The sequence below is a fragment of the Ambystoma mexicanum genome, chromosome 4q (assembly GCF_040938575.1).
Source record: "Ambystoma mexicanum isolate Mex_15411 chromosome 4q, UKY_AmexF1_1, whole genome shotgun sequence".
NCBI lineage: Eukaryota > Metazoa > Chordata > Amphibia > Caudata > Ambystomatidae > Ambystoma > Ambystoma mexicanum.
This window is the reverse complement of record NC_090928.1, coordinates 310,599,866-310,624,611: the sequence shown is the minus strand read 5'-3', so window position 1 is coordinate 310,624,611 and position 24,746 is coordinate 310,599,866. Positions and strand designations below refer to the sequence as shown.

Here is a 24,746-nt window from a genome sequence, read left to right as displayed (position 1 = left end):
TCATGTACTTTTTCGAGTTGTGGTGACACACAAGAGAATCTGGTTTTAACTGCCCCCCGATACACAATGGGTCTGTGGGTGCAGGGCGGAAGAGTTTTTCAATACGTGGGTTTACTGCCCGCCTCTGGTTAGGGGTCTCCAGAGAAGGTTGCATCCTTCTTTGAATGGACTGAAGGATTGGTATAAATTGGGTGACGGCTTTTCTGTCCCCCAAAATATCTTCCACAAAATCTTTAGCTAGCTAAGTTTCTTGGGTCTGAATTTAGCTGCCTTTATGAGCATATCATTATATAGGGGTGGATTGTCCACTGGTGAATCTGCCACTAGTGGGTCTAGGTTAATGAGAGAGGGTAAGTTGTAGACATCTTCTTCATAGTCATCGTAGTATTGGTCTGCCTCCTGTATTGCATCATTGTCCTCATCAACTGTATTTGGATCATGTAGATCAATATGGACTGGGTTTTGATGGGGTGAAATAAGAAGGGTGTCAGGACGTGACCTTTTTGGTGGAGGCTGAGGGGATGAGGCAGCAGTAGTTGGTGGCGTGGTTTGTAAACTTTTTCCAGCTTGGAGGTTTTTCTCAAAGAAGTCTGCCATTAATGTCATTCTTCTCATAACCCTATCAATGTCCTCAGAGGTACTTTGAATGGAACTTGGAATAGACACAGGGTTCTGAGGTGCAGTTTGACCCTGAGGTGTAAGCTGACCCTTGTTCTTCAAGGCTGCAGTTAGGGAATCCTCCCCCTGGGAATCAGTGTTTTTCTGTGCGCTAGACTTCTCCTTGTGACAGTGATGGCTCCTTGAGGAGTGTTTATTTGATTTTTTGGCCTCAAGTAAGCTTTCAGGGACATGTTCTTGCACCAAATGTGTTATACTTGAGCTTTTGGTGTTTTTGGCCAGTTTCGACGTTTGGGTAGATGTCAAACTTCAGCGGGAGTGAGAGGTGAAGCCGCGTCTTCTGACGTTCGGCTGATGCTTTAGACACAGCGTCCATATCGTCTCTCGACTTTGAGGGCCTGTCGTGTGGCGAATGGACAGGGAACTGGTGGACCTCCCCCACGACGGCGTGTGCGGGCGTGCAGACGACGTAGCCGTTGAGTCTGGGCCCCTGGGTATGTCTTTAGTGTGGGCTGTAGTGTGAGTGCTGCTGCCGCCAGGTGTCGTCCCCGTAACAGAGGAGCCAGCCTGTATTGGGGTCGGGGGCTTGCACTTGGGAATCAATAGGTTCCCCTTTGCCTTCGTCATCTGAAAAGACGGCGAGGCTGCCATTGCTGGAGGCACCCTCCACGTCCATGGGGGCCTCGGCCTGCATGGCGTGATGGGCCCAGCGCTTGCTTTTTCAGGCATCAAGTGTTTCGGCTTGAAGTGCTTAAAAGCTCGACAATGGCCCTCGTCGTGGTCCCGTGCTAGACAACGGTTGCACACCCGGTGCTCGTCTACCCAGGGGAACTTTTTATTAAAACTAGGGCAGAATTTAAATGGAGTGTTTTCCATTGTTAGAAGGAAGGGCAGCGAGGCGAGAATGGAGAGGGTAAAGGGGAAAAAGCATTCTCTTAGATCCCTAAGAAATGTCCACCCTCCACTCTGTATGGGCTGAGGCCCAGTGCGGCCTTCCAAGGCCGAAGGGGTCTGTCGAATCAAGGTCTTTGCCCGACGTTCGTCCTTTTCACTGCCAAATATGTTGTCGAAAGTCGGTGATTAAAAGGATAGAAAGAGTAATTAACTCTAAATATAATCAAAAGGCATTAGCCGAAATAGGAACTCTGCGGTTAAGCGCCCGTCTATGGTAGTGGAAAAAAACAATCTGAGGCACATTGAAGCGTGAAGGACCATGGATACAATAGACGTCACACTAGGGATACTATTACTGGCGCGCTCCGTCGACGTCCCTTTTCCAGTTTCGGAAACAACTGTAATACTCTGCAGTTTCCACTAGATGTCAGCCTATACATAGCATGTGATCTAAGCAGATTCCACAAGCCTCAAAACTATTATATATAGAAAACCCCAATCACAATTTGTTACTTACACAAATCCCAAAATTGTAACAAACCATACCAAATACAAACACTTCTATACCCTTACTAGCAATCCTCTGCTCTCATGGATTCACACCTCCCATTCACATCAATCACCCCCAAAACAACATTCAATGGCCTTCTCCACAGGCCTTCCCACTTAATCTTTATCACACTAAATGGTCCTCTCCACAGGCCCACACCATTTTTACTACCCACTACTCTTGTAAATATACACTTACCTGGCCCCTCCTCCTCCTCCTCCTTCTCCTTCTCCTCCCCCTCCTCCTCCTCCTCCTCCTCCTCCTCCTCCTCCTCCTCCTCCATGCACTGAGCTACGTCAACAATCCCCTAAGCACTGCTATTTACAGCAACACTCTTGCATCAGCCCTTCCACCTTAGCCAACACAATATACCACAATATATCTAATCTACTGTGCGCACCCCATACCAATAAATCAGCGCAAACCTTCTCTCCATCCCCGTAAAGAAGGATGCAACTATAAAATCACCTGCACTTTGCATCACTCCCATTTAAAGAAGTCTGCCACAGTCTTCACACTTCTACTACAGATGTGCCCACCAAACACCCTCTCCCTATTGGAGGGGTGGAACTAATATCTCCGAATACTTTCTCAAGTAGAGCCTCTCTGTTGTTGTTATAGGCCCTTTTTGAAGAGGTCAACAAGGAGCGGAGAGAGTTAGGGACTGTTTTGTCATTACTTTCTCAAATTTATCCTACAAAATTAAGACCATCATCAGCAAGACATGGAAAAAAGTCTATAACAACAAAGAGAGATTACCCCCGTTGGTAGCATATAGAAAAAGTCAGAATCTGCAAAATATACTTATCAGAAATGATGTCACCATTAAACCAAGTGCGCCGGTCAAACAAACCACACTGTGGGGCTTACCTGCGGTGAGGGGTCATTTCCCTTGTGGCCAATGTGTCATGTGTGACTTCACTAAAATAACCAAGTCACTACAGATCAATCCTGATGTGCTATGGAACATGAGTAGCATGACCAACTGCAATACACAAAATGTGGTATATATGATCACATGTCCATGTGGACTTCGATACATTGGCAAAACTAACAGAAAGTGTCAAACTCGACTGATTGAACATCACAGTTGCATTAAAAACAAGGTGCTAACAGCCCCGATGGTGAAACATTTTGTAGATAAAAAGCATGATCATACCAACTTCAGCTGGGTTATCCTTAAGAAAGTTGAAGGCAACAACAAAAATGAGATTGACCAGAAGCTGTTAAATTTTGAACAGAACTGATTTTTAAATTACAAAGTCATATTGTAGGTCTAAATGAGAATTTTGATTGGCACCAAGTCCACCTGTGATACTGGTTTACTAGCTATTACATCAGTGTGTGTGTGATACATCTGTATAATCTCGATGCTAGGGCTTTGTTTTCGAATATACCATGTCACAGTATATATATATAAAAAAGATGAAAAGATTTAATATACCTGTGTAAAAATGTGCATCTCAAGGAATTTTAGACCATATGTACTTACTAGAAATTTGGGGTGTTGTTGCTAGTCTGGCGCCACACATATATAATAATGTTTTTGTTTAGTGACATTCACAATTGTGTTAAAATCCATCTGGTGTAACATTTTAGACCAACATCGGTGCTATTATTACTCGAACATTATAATACCATATAGGACGGTGTCCCTTGTGTTTCAGTCATTTCGACAACATTGTGCATCATAGGGCGTCTTTTTTAGCAATAGTGCACGGCATGTCGGTGCGCATCGCCATTTTTACTTCCAATATGGCGATGCGCTGAATTCGCTTACTGGTCGAGTCCTCTTTCTATACTGCTGCATTTGTAGGAAGTGTATTAGCTTAACTTTTAAAAAAGGTGCCGTCTGAGGAGGGGAGTGCATTTGCCCACGGCGACTGCTCGAGACGCTTTTGAAGATTAAGTACTATTTACCATTCTCTTGCGGGTTGTGACCGCATAGGAATGGAACTAGACACTTTAGGTGTGCTGGGAGTCGACTAGGTTCGAGCCGCTCCTAAATCGGCTGTTTGTTTACCGAGTTTGTTTACCGAGTGATTTCAGTTGTAAGATATATGCTTTTACACTGGCATAGAATAAGGGACCCATGGCAGGACTTCTACTGTGCACGTTCTGTGTATTGCTAATGCCATGTATGTACTATCACTTAATGGGGCACGTTGTTTTTCAGACAGTCATCTCCTGTCTTACCCATTGATAACGGGTGCTGCAGTGGACTACGGACCATTTTGAGTGTTGAGGTTGATGCTTTTGAATTTAATGATGTATTCATACACACGCTTGAGAGCCGCTTCGTATCCACCATTGGAGATTTTTGCAGGTATTTCTGACATGTTTTTATATGTATACCCATGGGAGAACTCTTATTATGCACACTATGTGTAGTGCTAATGCCATGAATGAACTACCACTTAATGGGGCACGTTGTTTTTCAGACAGTCATTTCCTGGCCTACCCTTTGATAACGATTTCTTCAGTCAACTACGGACTACTTTGGGTGTCGAGGTTGATGCTTTTGATATTAATGGTGTATTTATACACTTTTTGAGAGCCGTTTAGTATCCATTGTTGGAGACTTCTCAGGTATTTCAAACATGCTTTTATATGTATCTGTTTGTGCTTGTGGTGGTGGATTCCACATTCCTCTCTCTAACCCCGGGTGATTCACTCACCTAACTTATGAAAAGGACCTCTATACTAGTGGTCGTGCAAACTAACTACTGGATGGATTGCGGTACAAGAAGTGGCGATAAATGGCTCTTCTTTTAATTACCTTTCTGTAATTATTCATTTCTACAAGGGTGACTTTGGAGACTCTTGTAGAATCTGTCATGGTGACAGGCTTTGACCCCCTATCACTCTTTGGGCTTAGTGGTGGAGGGTGCAATTTGTTTTTAGGATGGTACACTGGGAACTGAAGGCTTTTTTCTATTTTTTCAGCTAATTTATTACATCCATTGGTGGATGTTTTCTGGACCCCTATCGCACAATGTTGTAGGGATTTTAAATGAACAGAAAGGTTTTCCCCTGAAGAAAGTTCAGCCATATAAAGGCACGAAGAACTGAAACATGCTACATGTCGGGAATATATATGTTTTATGTGACACATTTGTTGTGATATGCTGCTATATTTGTGTCCATGTATTTGTCTAAGGTGCAATTTTTTAATGAAATTTGAGTAATGCAATTGTATTTAATACAAGTCTCTGTTGTGTGTTCTTTAGGGTCCCTTTATTTGTGCAATAAATGATATATTTTTGAATAATCTGGTTGTACTTTATCTATTTTTTCAAGATAAAAGTACCGGTACACCATTTAGAAAAGTAATTGTGTTCCTAGTTTGATACCTACAATTGTTCATTTTTGTTTGGTCTTCTATCTCTTTGTTAATCATTATATATATATATATCCCCGGATAGTAGAGATAGTGAAAATGGGGGTTATTTGTTGAAACCTAATTGAATCCCCATGGGACAAGACATTCACAAAGAGTTGGTGTGCCCCTCAGTCATCAGCAAGGACACTGTACAATGGTGCACCCTAGAGACACCAAAATCTCCCCCCTGATTGGCTCCTCGTTCCATGCCCCCATAAGCCCTACCCCAATGCGCTGCCCCCCCCCAGCTCCCTTATCATGCCTTGCTGCCAAATGTAGTCTGAAAAACTTTACTGCACTGTGGCTGGAGTTTAATTTCTCTGCCAATCCTCCTCTTGCACATAGGTACCTAGCTCATTGGCCTCAAAAACATCTCTTACAGTGACTTTGCTGTGCCTTATCACACAAAGCCTGCAGCTCTTTTCTTATGAGCGGTCTGTGAAAAATGCTTATGAGGGCCTACAGACAAAATGGCTTCTCCATTGTTCACATATTGCTCAAAAGGTCCCCCTAACATATGCCCCCCTACAACATAGTGCACCACCCACCCGGTGCCCGCTCTATACAACTACCCGATACTATGCCCCACAGCACCCATCGAGTTCCACCCTGGGATGATTCACGCTGCGCTAGCTTTTGGGTCAAGCAGTGCTGCGTTTGAGGACGTCCCCACCCCTGATGTCACCCACCACGTCACTCTTGACGTCACCTTGTTACTTGCACAACTGGTACGTGCGCCCCACTTGGCAGCAGTGAATTTGGACCTTCACACCAGTCCGAAGCATACTCCCTGCTGCAGGAGTAGCAATGGCTCTTTCCTGAGGAAGAAGATGGGTGGCACCAGGAAGAGGATTCAACAGAACAGGCATTACTGCTGCTTTTCCTTATCCTTCTCTCCCTCTTGCTTGGAACAAGTCTGCTCTGGCTCTTTGTCCTTCTGAGCTGAAACAGGACTTCCCTTTCAAAGCATGAGGCTAGGATGAATCCAGGAACTAAAAGTGCCTTCACCCGCTATTTTGAAAAGCAGGGAAGACCTCAATGACACTACCTTTGGTTGCATGGAATGACAGTTCATGCACCTGGGTGTCCCCATAGTCCTTTCATTGGTTGGTTAAAGCAAAAGATCTTCTGAAGGGACAGAGCGCATGTCAAATCAGCAAAAAGAATTCTGAGCAAGCAGAACAAAAACAGTAATTATGGGGCACAACTGACCTCCATATACACAACCAATGATGCTGCAGCCCAAGTCAAGGGCACCAATGATGTTTAAATGCAGAGCACCCAGACCCCCAATTGCTGAAAATGTTTCTGAGGCCACACTTGGGCTTAGAAAATATTTCTAAGAGGAGATACATGTGGGAAGAAGGAATCCATTAGAAAAAAGCAGCAGTGCAATGAGGCTACACATGAATACTCAATGAATTAACAAAAAGTGCAGGCTCAATTCTCTCTGTTGGGAGAAACAAAGTAAAAGGGGGAGTAGACTTGACTAAGCCAGTGTAGGGTTCTGGAGTAAGTATTGCAAATGGACCTTCCACTAGGATCTTAGTTCTTAGTACTTCCTTTCCTCCCCACACTGCTCGACTTCTTGTGGCAAACAGTCAGAATCTCTAGGGTTGTGCATGCCATTCACCTTTTGTTGGCAACTGGTCAAGTCTTCGTCTTCCCTAGACTTGCCAGGATATTGCATTTGTTCACCTAGGCTTTGAAAAATACCTCAAACCACTCCCACCTCAAGTGTCTTGGGTGGACTAGACAGGGGTCTGGCAGCAGACATTTTGCTGGTGTTGCACACAGGAATTATTAAATGCATTTCCCCACTAATGGCAAAACAAGTCAATGTTAGTGGAGTATTCTTGTAATCTTCTCTACATCAAAAATATACACGGCAGCATTCCTGTGTGCCTTCCCCTTTATTCAGAGAGGAAATGTAACCACATAACAAACTGCCTCTTTGCATTGGTGCTCACAATCTTGTGAACAAGCTGTTTCACCAATACCAGTTACTATAATTGATCCTCCCTGTGCTCCTATAATTAAGTTCCAAATCTTCACATTTATTAATTTTCAAATATACACATGGCAGCGGCGGTGTCTTGGCACACACCTGCCCAAATTATCAACAAATTCGACTTCAGCTTATCCTCCAAATGCGTCACAATTACTTTCTTATTGTATACTTTGCAAATTCCCCCTATTTCCAAGCTGATTATACTACCAAAATAGACATTTTGGGCAGAGCTCTAAGCCAAAGGTTATCGGCCAAAATGTATATCGAGTGGGAAGTTTGTTCCATTGTTGGGGTTCCCAGACACTGAAGCGTATGCCCCACCAAAAAGAGCAAAAGAGAAGAGAGTGAGCCCATTGATGTAAGAGCTTGATAAGGCACAGGCAGCTGAATATTATCAGAAAGAGATAAGTGCAGGAGAATTGATGAAGACATTTGCGTATTTAAGAAACAGGGTTTGGAAAGTAACTCTCCTCTCCTGGGAGACAGTCGAAGGCAGCCCAAGTGATGGTGAACCTCGAGCAAGTTTAAAACTAAAATTAGGCAACAGTCTAGGTATATTGGGCTGAGGTCCTGGGAGGGAGGGAAGAGGTGTTGGTCCCTATGTTAGTGCTTTTTGGTCTGGACAAACAAGAACAATGCCCCCCCCCCCTTACTGCATATGACCCACTTTCTGCTGCTAGCTGCAAGGGCATGCCTTGCTAGACATTGGAAGAGAAGGGAACTCCCGAGTCTTAAGGAGTGATCTGACACAGCTAGAGACATTTACCATATGGAGAGGATCACTGCAGCCATCCATGGAGGAAGTGCCGACACTCAGGGGGAATGGCAGCAATTCAGTAACAGTTTTGGATTAAGCATTAGGTCGTGCAACTAGCCTGTCTGGTCTCGCTCGGTCCCGGGTCAGGACACACACGGAATGCTACAAGAGTGATCTCGACCTCTCTAAGTTGGAGCTTTGTAACCCAAACCGGACATCTCACGCACAGTGAAGGTTGGGGGCGGGGGTAGAACGGTTGAAAGATCTTGTGTTGGAAACATGTGCCGAGGGATAAAACCCCCGGCATGTTTGCATTTTTCCATGTTACTTCAGAAAATTAATAAAATTCAATTTGCACAAAAAGAAAAGAAATTTAGGAGATAGAATCCGACAGGAAACAGTGAACCACTGACCAAGTTGTGGTGGGGAGTAACTGGAAAGAGATGAAACAGAAGGTAGGTAAGGGGGGTGCCCAAAGGAACTTTGCAGGAAGTATGTGCATGCCTGCATGGGAATGAACTGGGCTGAAAAGGATGTGATCAATCTGAAAAAATTGGAATCAACTTCGTGCATCCTTCACGGGACATGCAGGCAACAGATGGGAGGCAATCCAATAAGATGTTGTCCAGTGTTGAAGGGCACAGACATGTCCAAATGGCACAGTAACAACACCATTCCATTGTTTGCAGCTTTTAGTCTTAGAATGAAGCTATCATTTAGAACTAAGATCAAGATTTGTATTAATACTTGACTCAATTTAATACCATCTCATTGTATTGTGGTTTAAGCCTTATACAATTATACCTTTCACCATGCTATAGAATTGCGTTATGAAGTTACACAAATGGTAGTGCTGAAAACATTTACATGAAAAGAAATACCATTACAACTTACGGTGCAATAATGGCTCTTGCAGGCCTTTTTGTGGTTTGTGCTTGCGAAAGCCAGCCATCTAACTGTGCACTCAACTGTGGTCCTACAACAAAAAGGAGAGGACAAATAAATATGAGTTTAGCAAAAATAAAGTCTACTATATATGTGAGAAATTAGTGCGCTTTACTGGACCCTAGTTACAGATAATTATCAAAACCAAAAATAATAAACTCAGCACATGATGACACATTCAAGAAATACAACCGCAAAACCTAAAGACATTGAAGTAAAAATAGCTTAGTGTGACTTTCCGCTAATTTTCCATGCAGAATCCCGACTGAAAACAATTGCGATGAATTCAGGGAGCTTGTCCCTTCTTCCCAATGAGGAGCGACCCTCTTTTGGGACTAGAGAGGTGAGCCTGCTAAGTAACAAACTCCATAGGGGACAGGGCTAGCAGGACAGCCGCTGCCCCTCTGGGGACAAGGAAAGCTATGATGACAGTAACATCTTCATTCCCCTTTCCTTACAGTCCGACATGTTTGTAGGATATATGAGACTAAGCAGGACAATTATGTACAGGGTCACTTTAAGGTGGTGAGGGCTGGATTTCTAACCTGGATATGTTCAATGAACACCCGAACCAGCTGGGTTGTTTCTTCCAATCCATGAAGGAACTTAAAAAGACCAACAAAGCCAAAGAGCAAAAACATTTGTCGAGCAGAATGAAGCTCAGTCGAGCAGAGTCATGCAAGGGAGGCATTCCGTGCAAGAGGTATGCCGAGGTGGGGGAAGGACGTCAAAGCTTCGAAGGCAGAGTCCCCAAGCATCACAGGGCCACTGAAGCAGGGAGGCACGTCCTCACCGCCAACAAAGACAAATAGCGTTTGTAGATGCAAAAGCCACCAATTCATGGGGAAAGTAACCCAGGCAGAAGCCCAGGTCGGGCAAACCAATGAACTACTGGGGCCCGAGAAGGGTCAACCAAAGGACTATGCAGGCCTGAGAAGTGTCAACAGGGGAACAGCAGGGGCAAGACACGCCCACATCTGATGAGCCCATACCTGAGAGGGACCAAGCGGAGAGAGAGGCCAATGGTCCACAACAGACTAACAGAGAAATCAGGAGGGCCTCAGGCGCCTGTAGCCTGCAAGAGGCTAATCAGAGAATAACAAGGATCGGAAAGATGCGTAGCACGCAAAAGGGCCACCCAAGGAGCAGAGGGGGTGACAGACAGCCATAACTTCCAAACAATAACCACAAACCAGGCCGAAGAAGCCCATGGCATACCCAAGGCCAAAGAGAGAAAAATACAACTCGCAAGAATTACACCAAGAAACTGCAAGGACTGTGGATGGCAATAGTCGGCAGGGGGTTCACCAAGGAACAGCCGACTCAAGAGACGCCCATATCCTAGAGGAACACAACTGGGCCTGGAGAGGGCCACAGTCGAAGGCTAGAGACCCCGAACGTCCAAGCACACTCAGATCAGCCTGCTTGGAAGTGGTCTTTCCTAGAACTGAAGGACGAACTCCAATATCCCTGGAGATGGGATAAACACAGGTACCTAGCAAAGGCCTTATTGAACAAACTTGTTTGTGACATTATTTTGATTTAAAAAGATGCTTTCCTTGGACCTTTTAGAGACCCAAAGTTTGCCATGAAGAGACTTCATGCAGCAGTGGGTGGAGGGCTGAAACCAGTCTCCATAAAAGTTCCCTGGGTGGAGTAACCCAGAAAAAAGCACCAGTTGTGTTATTTTCCCATGTTCTTTCTTTGCAGAGTAGGTTAGTGATATGTCAATTTAGGGTTTGGACTGAGGACTTTACTTGTGTTGTGACATCCTAAAGAGCACCCTTTTTGCAATGGGATAGGCGTCACGGGTTGAGCTCCCTCCCTCCCCTGACAGGGCCGTGAAGGCCTCCCTGTCACAGGGGGCAAGATTTACACCAGCTGCAAAGGTTATTTCCTCGGTTGTCAGTCCTAGGTATTTAGAGCACCTAGCATGCTCCTTAAACTGCAACCTGGGACAAAGTTATCAGTTTTTCCTTGGTCCTCAGACTTTGGGTATAGTGCTCAGGGCATTACTTGCCTAGGCTCTCAGACCAAGGATACCGTTCTCAGCTACCCCTCTTGGTTGCACTGTGCCTCCATTTGCAACACATTGTACTTGGCTGTGAGCAAGCATATTGTTAATAAAATCCAAATTCTTCAAAACAATGCGCTTAGAGCTGCACTTGGCATACGAAAGAGAGCATATCTCAGAACTAAGGAGACAGAACAAATGGCTCTCTACTAAGGACAAAATTCTGCTGAAAATTGCCTCACTAACCCATACATGCCTTAATCAAGCGGCCCCACTCTACCTTTCTGAGGTAATCATCAAACGATCCACCACACGACCTACAAGGACAGCCAACTCATTCTGTCGGGTCGTTCCCAGATTCAAATTGAAAAAAGCAGAGGGGAGCAGTTTCCCAGTTATGGCAGCGCAAGCCTGGAACGCCCTCCCTCCACCCTTGAGAGCTGACCAACCATTTCATAACTTCAGGTGAAACACCATAAACTGGCTGGTAGACAAGGACTTCTGACACATCTGGACAGTCTGAACCTTTGCTCTTGTGTGGCTATATGGCTCCCTGGCACTGTAACCACTGCCACTGAATGCTATGTATCTTCCTCCATGTAACTCATGTTGCACGTATACTTGTGCAAGGCGGCCACATACCTCTGGGTTTGGCGCGCCATAAATCAATAAACAAACAAACAGGGACATAGCGCCACCTCCAGCTCTCGCTTCAGGCTTCTTTCTAGTCTATCCTTACTTCTATACTGCTTTTAACTAATTCCAAACACTTAACCAAACAATTAACAAAATTCACTTTGCTTTGCAGAGTTTTATACTCTTCTCCAAATTGGGGTTGTCTGCAGCTGCTGATTCCAAGCCGTCCTCAAGACTTACAAAAAAAGGACTGCCAGCTATTGCGCAGAAAAGATAACCAGATGCAGATATGGATTATGCAGCACAGTCGCATGCATTCCGCAAGAAGGTTGAAATTCCTGCCCTTCTTACGTTATCTATGCAGCTCTTTGCCACACAATCCCGATCTGCATCTGGTTATGGTAGCTGCAGTCTCCATGAGCCGGGCTCGTACCATCATAAGAGGACTACCAATCTCTTGATCCATACAGACTCCACAAAAGTGTTTCAGACAGCTCCATGAGCCAAGTGTCCTCATGCTAACGAAATGTTAGTGTACCCAAGATGCAGCAGGGTTCTGTTTTGGGCTTCGGGCTAGTTGTCAAAGACAATAAGGGTCCTTAAAAGATTTATCTCCACCTCACTTGAACTCACAGTTCTGGTGCAGGGACCTGGCCAGGTCGACAATTCCATGCCGTAACACTTGTGCACGCTTTCTTAATTAAGAAATATACTTTTATATTGCACATTACCTACGAACAACAGAAAGACTATTAGTGCATGTCTGTTTACAATGGCTTGCTTTGCCCGAGCCATCTACTGGTTGGTGGCGAATTTCTTTATTTAGAATTCTTATAAAGCGCTTCATGCCCGCAGGCCTCAGAGAGCTACAAAGAAAACAATTAGAAACGACAACCTAAATAAATAACACAAGATGCACACAAAAAAGGAGCAAATCAGTCTGGGGTGAAGTTAAAAACAAACATGATCAATATAACATTTCCACATAAAGAATAAGTGTCTAACTAGTAGTCCTAAATTGGAGGAACCCATGGGCAAATATTTATAGAAGTTTAGAAAGTGGGGCAGGTTACTATTTCCACACCTCACTAGCACACAGTCCCTGTTCCTCTGAGCACACCAGTCATCGAGTTCTATTCTGCGCAGGCACTTTAGACCAGAGCATCGCACTACCCCTGGCCCAGTTCTAGTGCAAAGCCATGCAAGTACTTTATTTCGCAAGGCTTCTTGTGGTTCTTTCCCAGTAGGTTTCGCTACGTTCGTAATGATGAAGTTCCTGTGGTCCAACACCAGATCTCTAATATATACATCCTTAGGCAGCGACATATGAGTTTTCTTAAACGAGGGCTCCACAAGTTGGCTGATTTAGATCCAAAGTTCATAGAGCCAGAGGAACTATCTGAGTGAGATTTAACAAGAGAGTTGTCAGATTCAGGAGATCCAACATTACAGATCTTTAATTGCAGGCTTCTTGAGGTGGTGCTGCAAGAGGTGATCTTGGCTCAAAAATAGGGCCAGTCGGGAAAACCCATGTAGTTTGAGCATCATTATCAATACACTTCAGTGGTGAAGCTGTTTGGGAGAAGCAGTTTGCTTTGACAATGATCAGGAGTGCCACAGGTGAAACACACAGAGCCGTTTGGCTAAATTTTTTGGCATTCTGGAGTCTTTTAGCAAGTGGAACAAAGGAGGCCAGCCACGCATCAAAGTCAGGAGAGGTATCACACCTATTCAGCTCCAATGATGGTAGCCCTGGATTGCCTCCAGGACCTTGAAATACAGCTTCTATCTAACCGAGTAAGGGAATGTATGGGGAAGAAACAGACTTGGAACACCCTTCCTCCCGAGGCGGTGTTACTGAGGTGGTCAAAATCAAGGGTACACCATTACTTTTTAAGAGATTTTCCAGATTAGTAGCTCCAAAAGCTATAGATGGATTCATTAGTTGAGCCGTATCTGCAACATTTTAGGCATGTCAGTGGCCTTATCCAAAGCCCCATTAAATTCAGGTGGCAATTCCGTTCTTTTGGTGCAAATTCTCTGCTTTCTTCTAGGGCCAGTACTTCAGACAGGCAGTCCCCCCTTAGGAGATGACAATGCAACCATCAGGTTTGGTTTCAGGAACGCATATTAAACAATAACAAGGTGTAAAAAATATTAAGAGTTTGGTCATGTTTGGGTGATTTTATAGCGTAAAATAAATGGAATGCAACTGACACAGAACACAGCAACAGATCAGACACCACAGAGGAGGAAAGACCGAAGTGAAATACTCCGCTAAACCAGGCAAACAAACAAGTACCTGCAGGTCAGACGTATTGGGCGGAAACTTTAGACCTCTTACCCCATGGGACGGGCCCTGGAACCAGCTTGCCACCGAAGAAGAAAACAGGGAGCCCAGAGGACTGCAAGCCCGATCAACAATGGAAGTTAGAAGTGCAGCAGCCAGCTGACGAAGCAAGGACTTTACACAACCGGCCACAGGAGCAGGATCTGAGCAACGTGGGGGGACACAAACGTGGGCCAATTACAGGAAAGGACCCGCCAAGACCCACAAGGCAGATGGAAAAGTGTCAAGTCGCGCTGCGTTGCAGCCGTTTCTGACTCAGACCATGCCAGCTTGTGATAAAGTGTCTCCTTCATGGGCATACTCCGTAGTGAAGTGTTTTCAGACATGCCCTAATGATAAATATTACAAGTTGTTTACTTTCAAAGTAAAAGGGCATCGCCCTGCCGCTGATGCCATGTTCTTGCTACCCTGCATGTATTCCCATAATGCTCTGTACATAGATGTCCTCATATCGTTGTACTGATAAGAAGCCATTGTGTGGCAGCAGATGTATTAGTGAGTAGGCAATGTTCTGCAGCCAACATGTAGGGAGGTTGGGTGGGCACATTTTATTCTAAAAAGATGCAAGACACAGAAATACTATATGTTTATAATTAAATTGTGCCTACGGTTCAGACTTGCATGATTTGCCAGTAGTACCTGAAGAAGGTAATTTTATTGTTGGTTTTCTGATCCATATTGTCCCATAATTGCTTTGATCGCAGGGTATGGTTTGTGGGGGTGCACGTTTGATTGTCTTGGTGAGTAGAATAGCCAGGATTTCAGTCGTTTTCTGAAAGTTAGGTGGTCTTCCAGCATTCTTATTTCCTTCGGTACCAAGTTCTGCGGTTTGGCCATCAAATAGGAGAATGCGGTTCCTCCAAAATTTCCTTTTCTATGCGTTTTGTTTCTATTTGGACATCATTGCTCGATCAAGGTTTCTTCCTGGTTGGTAGCGGTTGGTTTTAGCTTGGAGAAATTCAGTTCCTTGTCTGTGTAGACTGCTCAGGGCTGGTGTGATGTGGCCTCTTTGATTTAGTCTCAGAAGTAATCTTGCTGCAGTATTTTGAATGTGTTGTAGTTTTTTTTGTGAGGCGTTCTGGCATTCCAAGGTAGAGACTGTTTGCGTCGTTTTTGGTGAGGTGTTCTGGCATTCCAAGGTAGAGGCTGTTTGCATAGTCTAGTCTCGATAGTACCAAGGAGATGATTGCGAGGGTTCTGTGTGGGAAGTTGAGGTAGGGGAGTATCCCTAATATTAGTCACAGGAGGTAGAAGTATTTATTTGCTATTGCGCTGACTTGTGGTTCTAGAGCGGGTCCGTTGTCCATGAGGATTCCCAGGTTTTTTTTTTTTATCACTGAAGATGTCTCTGGTTGGACACGCATGCACAGTGGCCAATTTAGGTATGTATGTATTGTCTTCTGGAGGGGAGATTATTTCTGTTTTGGTAAAATTTAGCTTGAGATTGTTGTCCGTCATCCAGGTGTATGGCCGTGAGGCATTGATTGAGGGTGTGGTTCGGTCTTGGTCAAAAGGTTATCTTGAAGAGGAGTTGGGTACAGTCTTCTTAGTTGTAGGTGGTCAGTCCATGGGTTTGAATGAGTTTCATTAGAGGGGACATGTCGTTTTTAGTGTTAGATGTAACTGGCCGTAAATGTGCTCTTTATGTTCGGTTGGTGCGGAAAGATTTGAGCCATTGTAGTGCAGAGTTATTTTATGTCGCATTCCTTCAGTCTCTGTATTAGTGCTGTGTGTCTGATTGTGTCGAAGGCGGCTGATATGTCTGGTAGTATGAGAGCTGATTGGGTGATGCTGTCAGCATTTATTTTTAGGTTGTGCAATATGGAGAGAAAAGGGTTGATTCAGTACCTCTCATGGGTCTGAAGCCGATTTGGGACTGGCGAGTATTCTGTTGCTTTCTACATGGTTGAGTAGTACTTTGTAGATGTGGTTCTGAAGGAGTTGCACTTGGTAAGGTAAGATTCAATTTAGGTCTGTAGTTGGTAGGGTCTTCTGCATTTCCGGATTCATTTTTTTAGGAGGGGCTTGCTATATGCCGATTTGAAAGTTTAAGGTATTGTTCCCATGTGTAGGGACAGGTTCACTAGCAATCAGAAGTATGGGGCTTGTGTCCTGTGGTTCTGTTTTTTTAAGATGCCCGGTGGGCATGGATCCCTGGTGTTTCTGGTGAGGTTGGTGTCTTATTAGTCTGTTGAAAGATTCTTCACTTATTGTTTCAAAACGATTGAGTGTTGTGGTGGTTGGTGGCATGCTGGTTTCTGGTGGTTCTGGGGATGTGTTTTTAGTAGGGACGCTTGCATCGATGGTCTGTTGTATTGCTTCTATTTTTGTTCTTAGATTGGTTGTGATTGCATTTGTTGCATGAGGTTTTTTTAAAATGCCCTTTATAATTATTTCTGTGGGTTTGCTGACGATTGGATTCTTGTAGCGTAATGTGATTTTTTTGCTTTCAGGACTTCTGATTTGTAAATTCATATTTGTCGTTGGTATTTGTTTTAGTCAGAATGGTTGTAATGATTTGTTCATTTTTTTTCTAGTTTGCGTTTTTCTTTTTGCGTTACCTCTGTTCTTCTGTGAATCATTTTGCTGCAATTTTCTTTGGGGTGTGTTTGAAGAGTGTTGCAGGTGTCGATTGGTTTTAAGGTGTCTGTGATCCAGGTGTCACGTTTCTCTTCCACAGAGTCCGGAGTCATTCTATTTAGCTGGGAGGTGTTTGGTTTGGTTGATTCCAGTAGCTCAGTTAGGTTTTCCAGGTCAAGACTCTTCCAGTTTCTTTTGTTTCGCGCATGAGTTTGTGCGCATCATGCAGTTTGGGATTTTGAATGTGAATGGGATCGTAGGGTGATCGCTCCATCTGATTGGTGCCGGTCATCCGAGAGTCCATCTCTGCAGAATACTGCACCTCAGTTATGTCCAGCACTGTGGGGGGGACCGTTTACTACTTATTTAAAGTGGAGGGTTTCCAGCAGGGGCAGAGTGAGTTTTTTCTCTTTTGAACCAGATGTTGAAGTCCCCCAGAACCACTATATTGTCATGATAAGTGGGAGAGGTTGGCAATGGCGTCAGTGAGATTTGTGGCACAGTTGAGGTTGTAGCATGGTGGTCTGTAGATCAGGAGGAACAGTAGGCTGAATTGGTCATTGACTAGGAGTGTTTCGCAATGTTTTATTTTTCTGGTTAAGGGGATGGTGTGGAGCAGATGTGGTTTTTGTGCGCTAGTGCGATTCATTCTCTTCGGTATTCTCTGTTGGAATGTATTAGTTTGAAGTTGTCGGGTATAGCTTCGTGGGCGATTGTTTTATAATTGTCCGATAGCCACGTTTCTGTGAGCAAGAGCACGTCAATGCCGGCTTCAATTAGGAGGTCGTAATTTCTGTTTTTTGCTTAACCATGGATCTTCCTTTGAGAAGACTGCAGTGTCTCCTTGCTCTTTGTTTCATATTATTTCTCGGGTCTTGGTTAGGGTGGTGCCGCCAGTTTTTCGGTTCTCAATTGGGTAAGGCTGTTATTTGCTGGTTGTGTAGTTGGGGCCTCTATCCCTTCGTTAAGGAGTTCATCTAAGTTGAGTGATGGGTTTCTTTGCTCGGTTTCGTAACAGTCGGATGTTTGTTGTCAATGTGATCTTTTTTCCAGTCTCTGGTTATGCAAGGGGTGTGGATGGTTAGGAATTCTTGCTGAACTCCGATTCTTGTTGGGGCTTTCCAAAAATGTCTTTGGGGTTGCTGGGTTCTGTGTTTTGTGGTAGTCTGGTGGAGACCATTCTAAGATTCGTTGGTTCCTTATTTGTGGGTTGTTTGTTTTCCGTTGTGCTAGGATTGTAAGTGGAGAGGTGGCGGGAGATGTATGCTGTTTTTATTCTCGTCTTGTTCCAGGGTGGGGATTTTGTTGTTTGTTCTGGGTGCGAGGTACGCTGGGGACGACTTCTTTCGGTGGCAGATCGATGTGCTTTCTTTCCTGGTATCAGCTGTAGATCAATGTGCTGCAACACACAGTGGTGTCTGCCTCGCTGTGGTTGTAGGACTGCTGTGGCTTGCTTTTTCACCTCAGCATTGGATTCAAGTTTGTGATATATTCCAGGGGCGGGGGCCCTCCTGTGTTGATTACTTTACTGGTCTCTGAGGTAGGTCGGCATGCTGCAACACACAATGGCGTCTGTCTCGCTGTGGTTGTGGGATTGTGATGGCTTGTTTTCTGTCCGTGGTCTTGTCTCGTTTTAGTTTTAGGTTTAGTTTTGATTGATTGTGTGCTGAGATGTGCAGCATTTTCGGGTTCCTTGGGGTGGAAGCCTCCCTGTGGAACTTGTCTTGTGGTTGTGACAGTGGAGTGATAAGGCACAAAATCAACTTTTGGGTCACTCTGTGGGTTGAATGCAAGTAGTTGCTCAACACAAACAGTGGTGTGATAGGGCAGAAAAATGTACAGCAACTAAATCAGTACAATTCTAATGTGGCTAAATTCAAAAAACAGTGTAAACTAACCCAGTATGATTTTAGTGTCCCTGACCTCAAAAGTAGCATTAACCAATTAATTACAATTTTAGTGTGGCTAAATTCAAGGGGGACTAAGTTAGTATAGTTCCTGTGCGGCTAAATTCAAAAGTGGCACTAACTAATAAATCAGTAGAATTCTAGTGTGGCCAAGTTCAAAACAGCAGAAATCGATTCAGTACAGTTCTAGTGTGGCTAAATTCAAAAGCAGCATTAAGCAACTCCGGCAGCAGTGAAATTCTAATATGGTGCCACCCATGTGGCAGCAACAATCAGCTGTGATTCAACCCTAGCTGTGGCAAAATTCTACATTTGGGTAACTCTGGGAGGCAAAATTCAGGTATGGGAAATATAGACGGTGACAAGTTTTAAGGTTGGCACCTTAAGGAGGTGCCCTTAGACTGTGCCCTTCTTCAGCTGCCCAAGTAAGGCAGTGCTTAAGAAATGTAGAGTGGGAGGAGAGAGGAAAAAACAGAAACTAACAAAGGACTACACAACAAAGCCAGTGCACCCTAGATGCAATCCAGCACATGAAACGGATTGGAAACTAAAGACACACATAAATCCCTTCAAAAGGGCACAAAACAGGTTGTAAACGCCTTACTTGGTGCTTGCTGTACAAGATGGCTATGGATGACTATCAGGAAGACAGGGGAAAGCAGTAAGAAAGGACTCCAAAAACAGAGGACAGGGGCCTCAGCCAATTGCCATCTTATTGCTATTTAGATTTATTATATATGGGTATGCACCCAGAACTGGTGGCAGGTGTAACTCTAAATATAGCAATTCCTGTTTTGAAATGGTGCTCTCTGGGAATACACAATTATACTGGTCAAAAACTAAGGTGTCAAATTATTGTCAGCTTGGATGCTAGTGACTCACCAAATGAGCCTTAAGCATATCATTGCCTTGGAACAGAGTTTTATCCGAAACAATAATTTGTGTCCAACCCACGGAAAGCACTCTGGGAGGGTCATTCCTAAAAGACAGGCAATCTCCCAAGGGGTCAATCTGGTAACCACTACTTCAAAGACCGTCCCTGCAAGACAATGCAGAGCTCATACCACTGTGGTAATTGACAGAGTCAGATATAGGCAGTCAGGAGAAGGGTAGAGTACCCCAGGAAAGGTCTTTCCAGTAATGGAGGTGCTCCAAAATCTTGGAATTATTTTTAGGACTGTAAAACATCCTGTGGCCATCCCCACTCCCTGCTGACAAGGCACTCTAGGTATGTCATCACCAGGCAGACTACTTAAATAGCAGGCAGGATCTGAACCACCCTCCATGCCACCCACCAGTTGAATAATTTTTGGGTTACCGAAGAAGCTGGATTACACCTGGAATTTTGTTGGGGCATAAACATTGTCTGCTCCAAAGTCTTCTGCCATAGACGTGAAGATTAGATTTAAAGGTAAAACCTCTGAAGTGTCAAGATTTTGCTCACTATTTTACTGATAAAATATCCAAGATTAGGGAAGAGATTTCCTGCCCATCTTCAGTAAAGGTGGATCTCACTTCCAAAACAGCACAGTTTTGGGACTCTCTCTTTACAAGAATCAACTTCGGTTGAGGCTTTTATGAATCATTTAAAACCTACTTTTTTTTGCAGATGACCCATGTCCAGCAATAAAGCGAAGAGAAAAAGTCTCTGTTTTGGCCCCCATCTTTATGTAGATATTGCATCTGTCCCTAACACAGGGCTGTTTTCCAGATGCTCTTAAAACTGGGCATGTATGCCCATTATTAGACAAAGCGAATCTTGATGCTAATCTTCTGGCTAATTACAGACCTGTTACCTCTTTCCCTTCTTTGGGCAAATTCCTACAAAAAGTAGTCTCCGTTCAACTAAATGAATGGATGTGATCACAAGACTCAATGGCTATTTCTCAATCAGGCTTCCGATCAGGACATAGTACTGAAACTGCAACTTTGCAGATTTTAGACAATATTATGAGCATTTTAGACTGGATGCACTGTGTTTTGGTTTTTTTAGGCTCGACAGCGATATTCGATATTATCGATCATGCAATTCTCAGGGCTTGACATTAAGATTGGATAAGCATGAGCTAAAAGCAGCTCCTGGTTATCCAGCATTCACCTGTGACCAGGAGCTACCACTGGCGAACAAGAAGCAAGTCAATGGCGTTCTACAAAGATGACTTTCATATAAGATGCAAACATTTGGTCATTAAATGATGACCCCCCTCATGCTTTAAATGATGTATAGGTAGGTCCTAATGTTTATTTATAGATTGTGAATGTGCATTTAAATCTGTGAAATTGGGACAAAGGTGTGTTTGTTAGGAATCAGTCTCCAAAAGAAGCTCCTGGTAGCTGTTGGTATCAAGCTAACCAGGCTATTCTAGGCTAAAGACAGGAGCTAAATAGCTCCCAGCTCCCCTCATTATCGAACACTGCATTCTCATCGACACATTGAAGCAAAGAATAAGCAATAAAATGTATAGTCCTTAAGTGGATGGAGTCCTTCTTAAAATCCAGGCTCCAATTATTTTTAACAAATTGGGAGCGCTCATCTCTTGGCCTTGTACCCTGCAGGGGGTGCGTTTATCACCAATCAGTTTTAACCTCTATATGGAGCTTTTAGGAGACGTTGTAGATAAACAATGTTTTGATGCATAAATATGCTGATACACAGCTTTATCTAAACCTATCCTCAGATGGTGAGCTCACAAAACTGTCTGAATGCCTCCTGGATATTTAGGGGTGGATGGTATCAAACCTTTTAAAACTGAATCCACCTAAAACCGAATATCTTTTATTTTCCCGGACTAAATCAGACCACGTTTGTATAAAAAAGCTGCACAACACAAACGTTTTAGGCACCCCTTTCCAGTTTGCCTCTTCAGCAAAATCGTTATGTTTTTACTTGGATTCTCATCTTTCTTTTAACACTCACATTAATGCTATGGTAAAATCTGCAAACTTTCAGCTATTTACATTAAGAGCTGTGAAGCCTTTTATCCATGCATCACACTTTTGCACTTTAGTCCAGCTGTTGGTCATCTCTAGAATTCATACTGGTAATTTGTTGATGACTGCGCGCCCCAAAAATACCTCGTTTCCTTTGAAATCAGTCTTCAATGCAGCGGCCTGATTAGTCCGTGGAGCTTGTAAATTCGACCACATTTCCCAATATTAATTAAAGTTCACTGGCATCCTATTGATTTTAGGATACATTTTAAATTGCTATGCATTGTACATATAGCACTTTATGCTTGATCTCCTGGATATTTAATACAAAAACTATAAATCTCTGGAGGTCAAAGAGGGCTTCGGAGTCCAGAATGTGTACTTCTTGAGGTTCCAAGCTTTACACGTTCGTTCACACCAAAAAGATCTTTTTCAGGAGCGGCTGTAAAACTCTGCAAAACTCTGCAATTCTTCTCCCAAAAGACACTCGACAGAAAGAAAACATTATATTTAGGAAGAAAGTAAAAGGACTGCCTTATAGTGAACAGTGTTCAATTAGCTGCCTTATTAATTGTTTTTTAAAGAAATGCAATAGTAATGCAATGTTTGTATTGGTCACTTTTATGAGACTTTTAGGGTTGGGCGTTTTTTGCTTAAGATATGCAGACTGTTGTCATATTTTGTTTATTGATATATTGGACATTGTCTTTTTTAAGCACGCTGATGCTCATGTTCGCGCTATATACATTTAAAAAAATAAATAAACACAGACAAAGGCTTCCAATAAAAGGGAAAGCCTTTTCCCTCAACAGCCCCATTGAGACAAGGCCTACTGCAAACAGAACACTGGCACACAGGAACCTTCTCAGTGGGGGGGACAGTTCATGCAGTTGCTTTCTGGACATTTCCCTGGCTGGGTAGTGCATATCAAGGACTTGCTTTGCCCCTGGAGACCCTGGACTGACTCCCCGAGCAACCAGAATTCAAGAACAGCTCTGGACCAAGCTTTTCAGCTTGGGTCCACTTTCAAACTAGCTCAACCCCTTTTAAATGTTGTTAGCTCATGCAAGCACCCAGAACTCCTTTGGCAATTGTCCCTTGTGATCCACTGTTGAGCCGTTGACTTGATTCATCGCCTGCCAGAGGCCATGTTATTTGAGCTGATCGCCAATGAAGAACCACATTGACCCCTTCGAACTCACTATCAATTTCAGACACCAACTCCACCTATAGATTGCCCGTCTGTCCTGTTCTAACTGATCCCCGCTATGGCACCGCTGCACAGTTCTGAGCCCATTTGATCAACTCGACACCTGCAATCTATTTGGAACAACTCATTTAAAAGGTTTCAATGCCAACTCGATCAATTGAAAAGCACCTAGAAGTGTGTCTCAATTGTGCTGCGTCCCAAGAACAAACATAGAAGGTATTTTAAGTGGTTCTGTGCCCCTGGCCTGCTGGACATGCCCTAGATACTAGCAATAATCCACTCTCTATCTTTTTAAAGTCATCTTCAGTGAGCTTGACATTGCTGTTGAAATTAGTGCCTGTGCACCACTGTATTCAGACAGAGTGCTCCCTTTTCATTAATAATCTGTATATTCTCTGCCCTCTCTTGCAGGGATGGGTTATGGTGTTTTTTGTTTAAAGTATCCTATTTTTATAGACCTTGCTTTGATATGGTTTATTTTAGCACCACAGCACAATTGTTGTTTGGTCTCCTTCTGTGTTAGCTTACATCCCTAATGAAAAGTATAGCCTGCCCTCTGTCTATGCTACATTAACAGAGGCATAAGCTGTATACCAGCTGGGCTGTGCCCGTTTCACCTTTAAGATTGGGATCAGTGTTTTGTTTAGTAGTAGTGTGGGGGTGAGTAGGAGTTTTAACCATTCCTCATCCCTGTACTCCTGCAGAGCAGTAGACATTTTGTCACAGCTTGGGAGAAAAAGTTAGGAATTCGATGGAATGCCTAACAGAGTTTAGAAAGAAAGTGAAAATCATGGATGTGGTCTGAACACCACCTTATTTTTCTGAATGGTCACAAACTGCTAATATATGAAGAGAGCCTGGAGTTTACTTACTCTCTGTATAAAGATGTCGTGGACACCAAGAACGGCACATTTTTACATAGGTAGTCTGAAAGACTATTTGTGGATGAAAGGGAGGACACAGAAGCCTGTATGCATGTATGTATGTATGTATGTATGTATGTATGTATGTATGTATTTGGAATGTATTAAGCGCAATGTACACCCAAGGGCTAGAAGCACCAATGGGAGGCAACACAGCAGGAATCAGAACAAATAAGTCTTCAGGGCACTCCTGAAAGCAGGATAGTCCTTAATAGCGCAAAGAGATGATGGAAGGGAATTCCAAAATCTCGCCCCAACAATAGAAAAGGCCCGGCCGTCAATCCGAGCATACTGTGCGCGAGGCAAATCAAGTAAGCACAGGTAGGCAGACCTCAGCAGCCGGCCAGGAGTATAGCAGACAAACGTCTGCTGAAGATCCCCTGCTCCGGTACCGCAGTAGGCTCGATTAACCAGACAGATGTACTTAAACAAGATACGCTTATGGAACGGGAGCCAGTGCAAACAGCAAAGAATGGGGGTAGCATGAGAGAAACTGGGAGCAGAAATCGCCATCCTAGCCACCAAGTATGAAGAACCTGAAGGCGCCCAATAAGATAAGCCGGCTGCCCCAGGTACAGGGCATTGCAGTAGTCCAGGATGGACAGCATCAATGACGCTACAACAGGAGCCTTGAACTGCAATGGAAAAAAGGGGAAAGACTTTCTCAAGATTTTCAGCCGCAGATGGCCTTGTTGACATACCGAGCCAATCTGTTTATCAGCAGAGAGAGAGGCGGAGATCTTAAACCCAAGATCTTCTTTAACCCAAGCAACCGGCACAGGAAAAGGGCCAAAGAAGGGGACCAGAATTAAGGGTCCAGAGAGCAGTAGCAGAGGGAGGGGGGCCTACCACCAACACCTCAGCGTTGCAACCCTTCAGCAGGAGCCAATTGATATTCATCCACTCCCCCACGGCCTCCAGACAGACCCTAAAACGAGAGGCAGTCTACACAGATACAAGATCCAAACGCACAATGGTTTGCGTATAATCGGCGTCGGAAAAACAAAGTAAGCCGTGGGAGGAGATGAGTTTGGCCAC

The 24,746-nt window shown here is 44.0% G+C and overlaps 1 protein-coding gene across 1 annotated transcript in view; it reads right to left on the bottom strand.

The window, feature by feature from the left end:
* The window catches only part of MEMO1 (mediator of cell motility 1), a 577,616-nt gene that overhangs the window by 458,534 nt on the left and 94,336 nt on the right, over window positions 1-24,746 (bottom strand). The window contains exon 2 of the mRNA XM_069607894.1: window positions 9,107-9,188. Within this exon, the coding sequence (XP_069463995.1) occupies window positions 9,107-9,188 (82 nt within the window). The remainder of the gene's footprint in view (window positions 1-9,106; window positions 9,189-24,746) is intronic.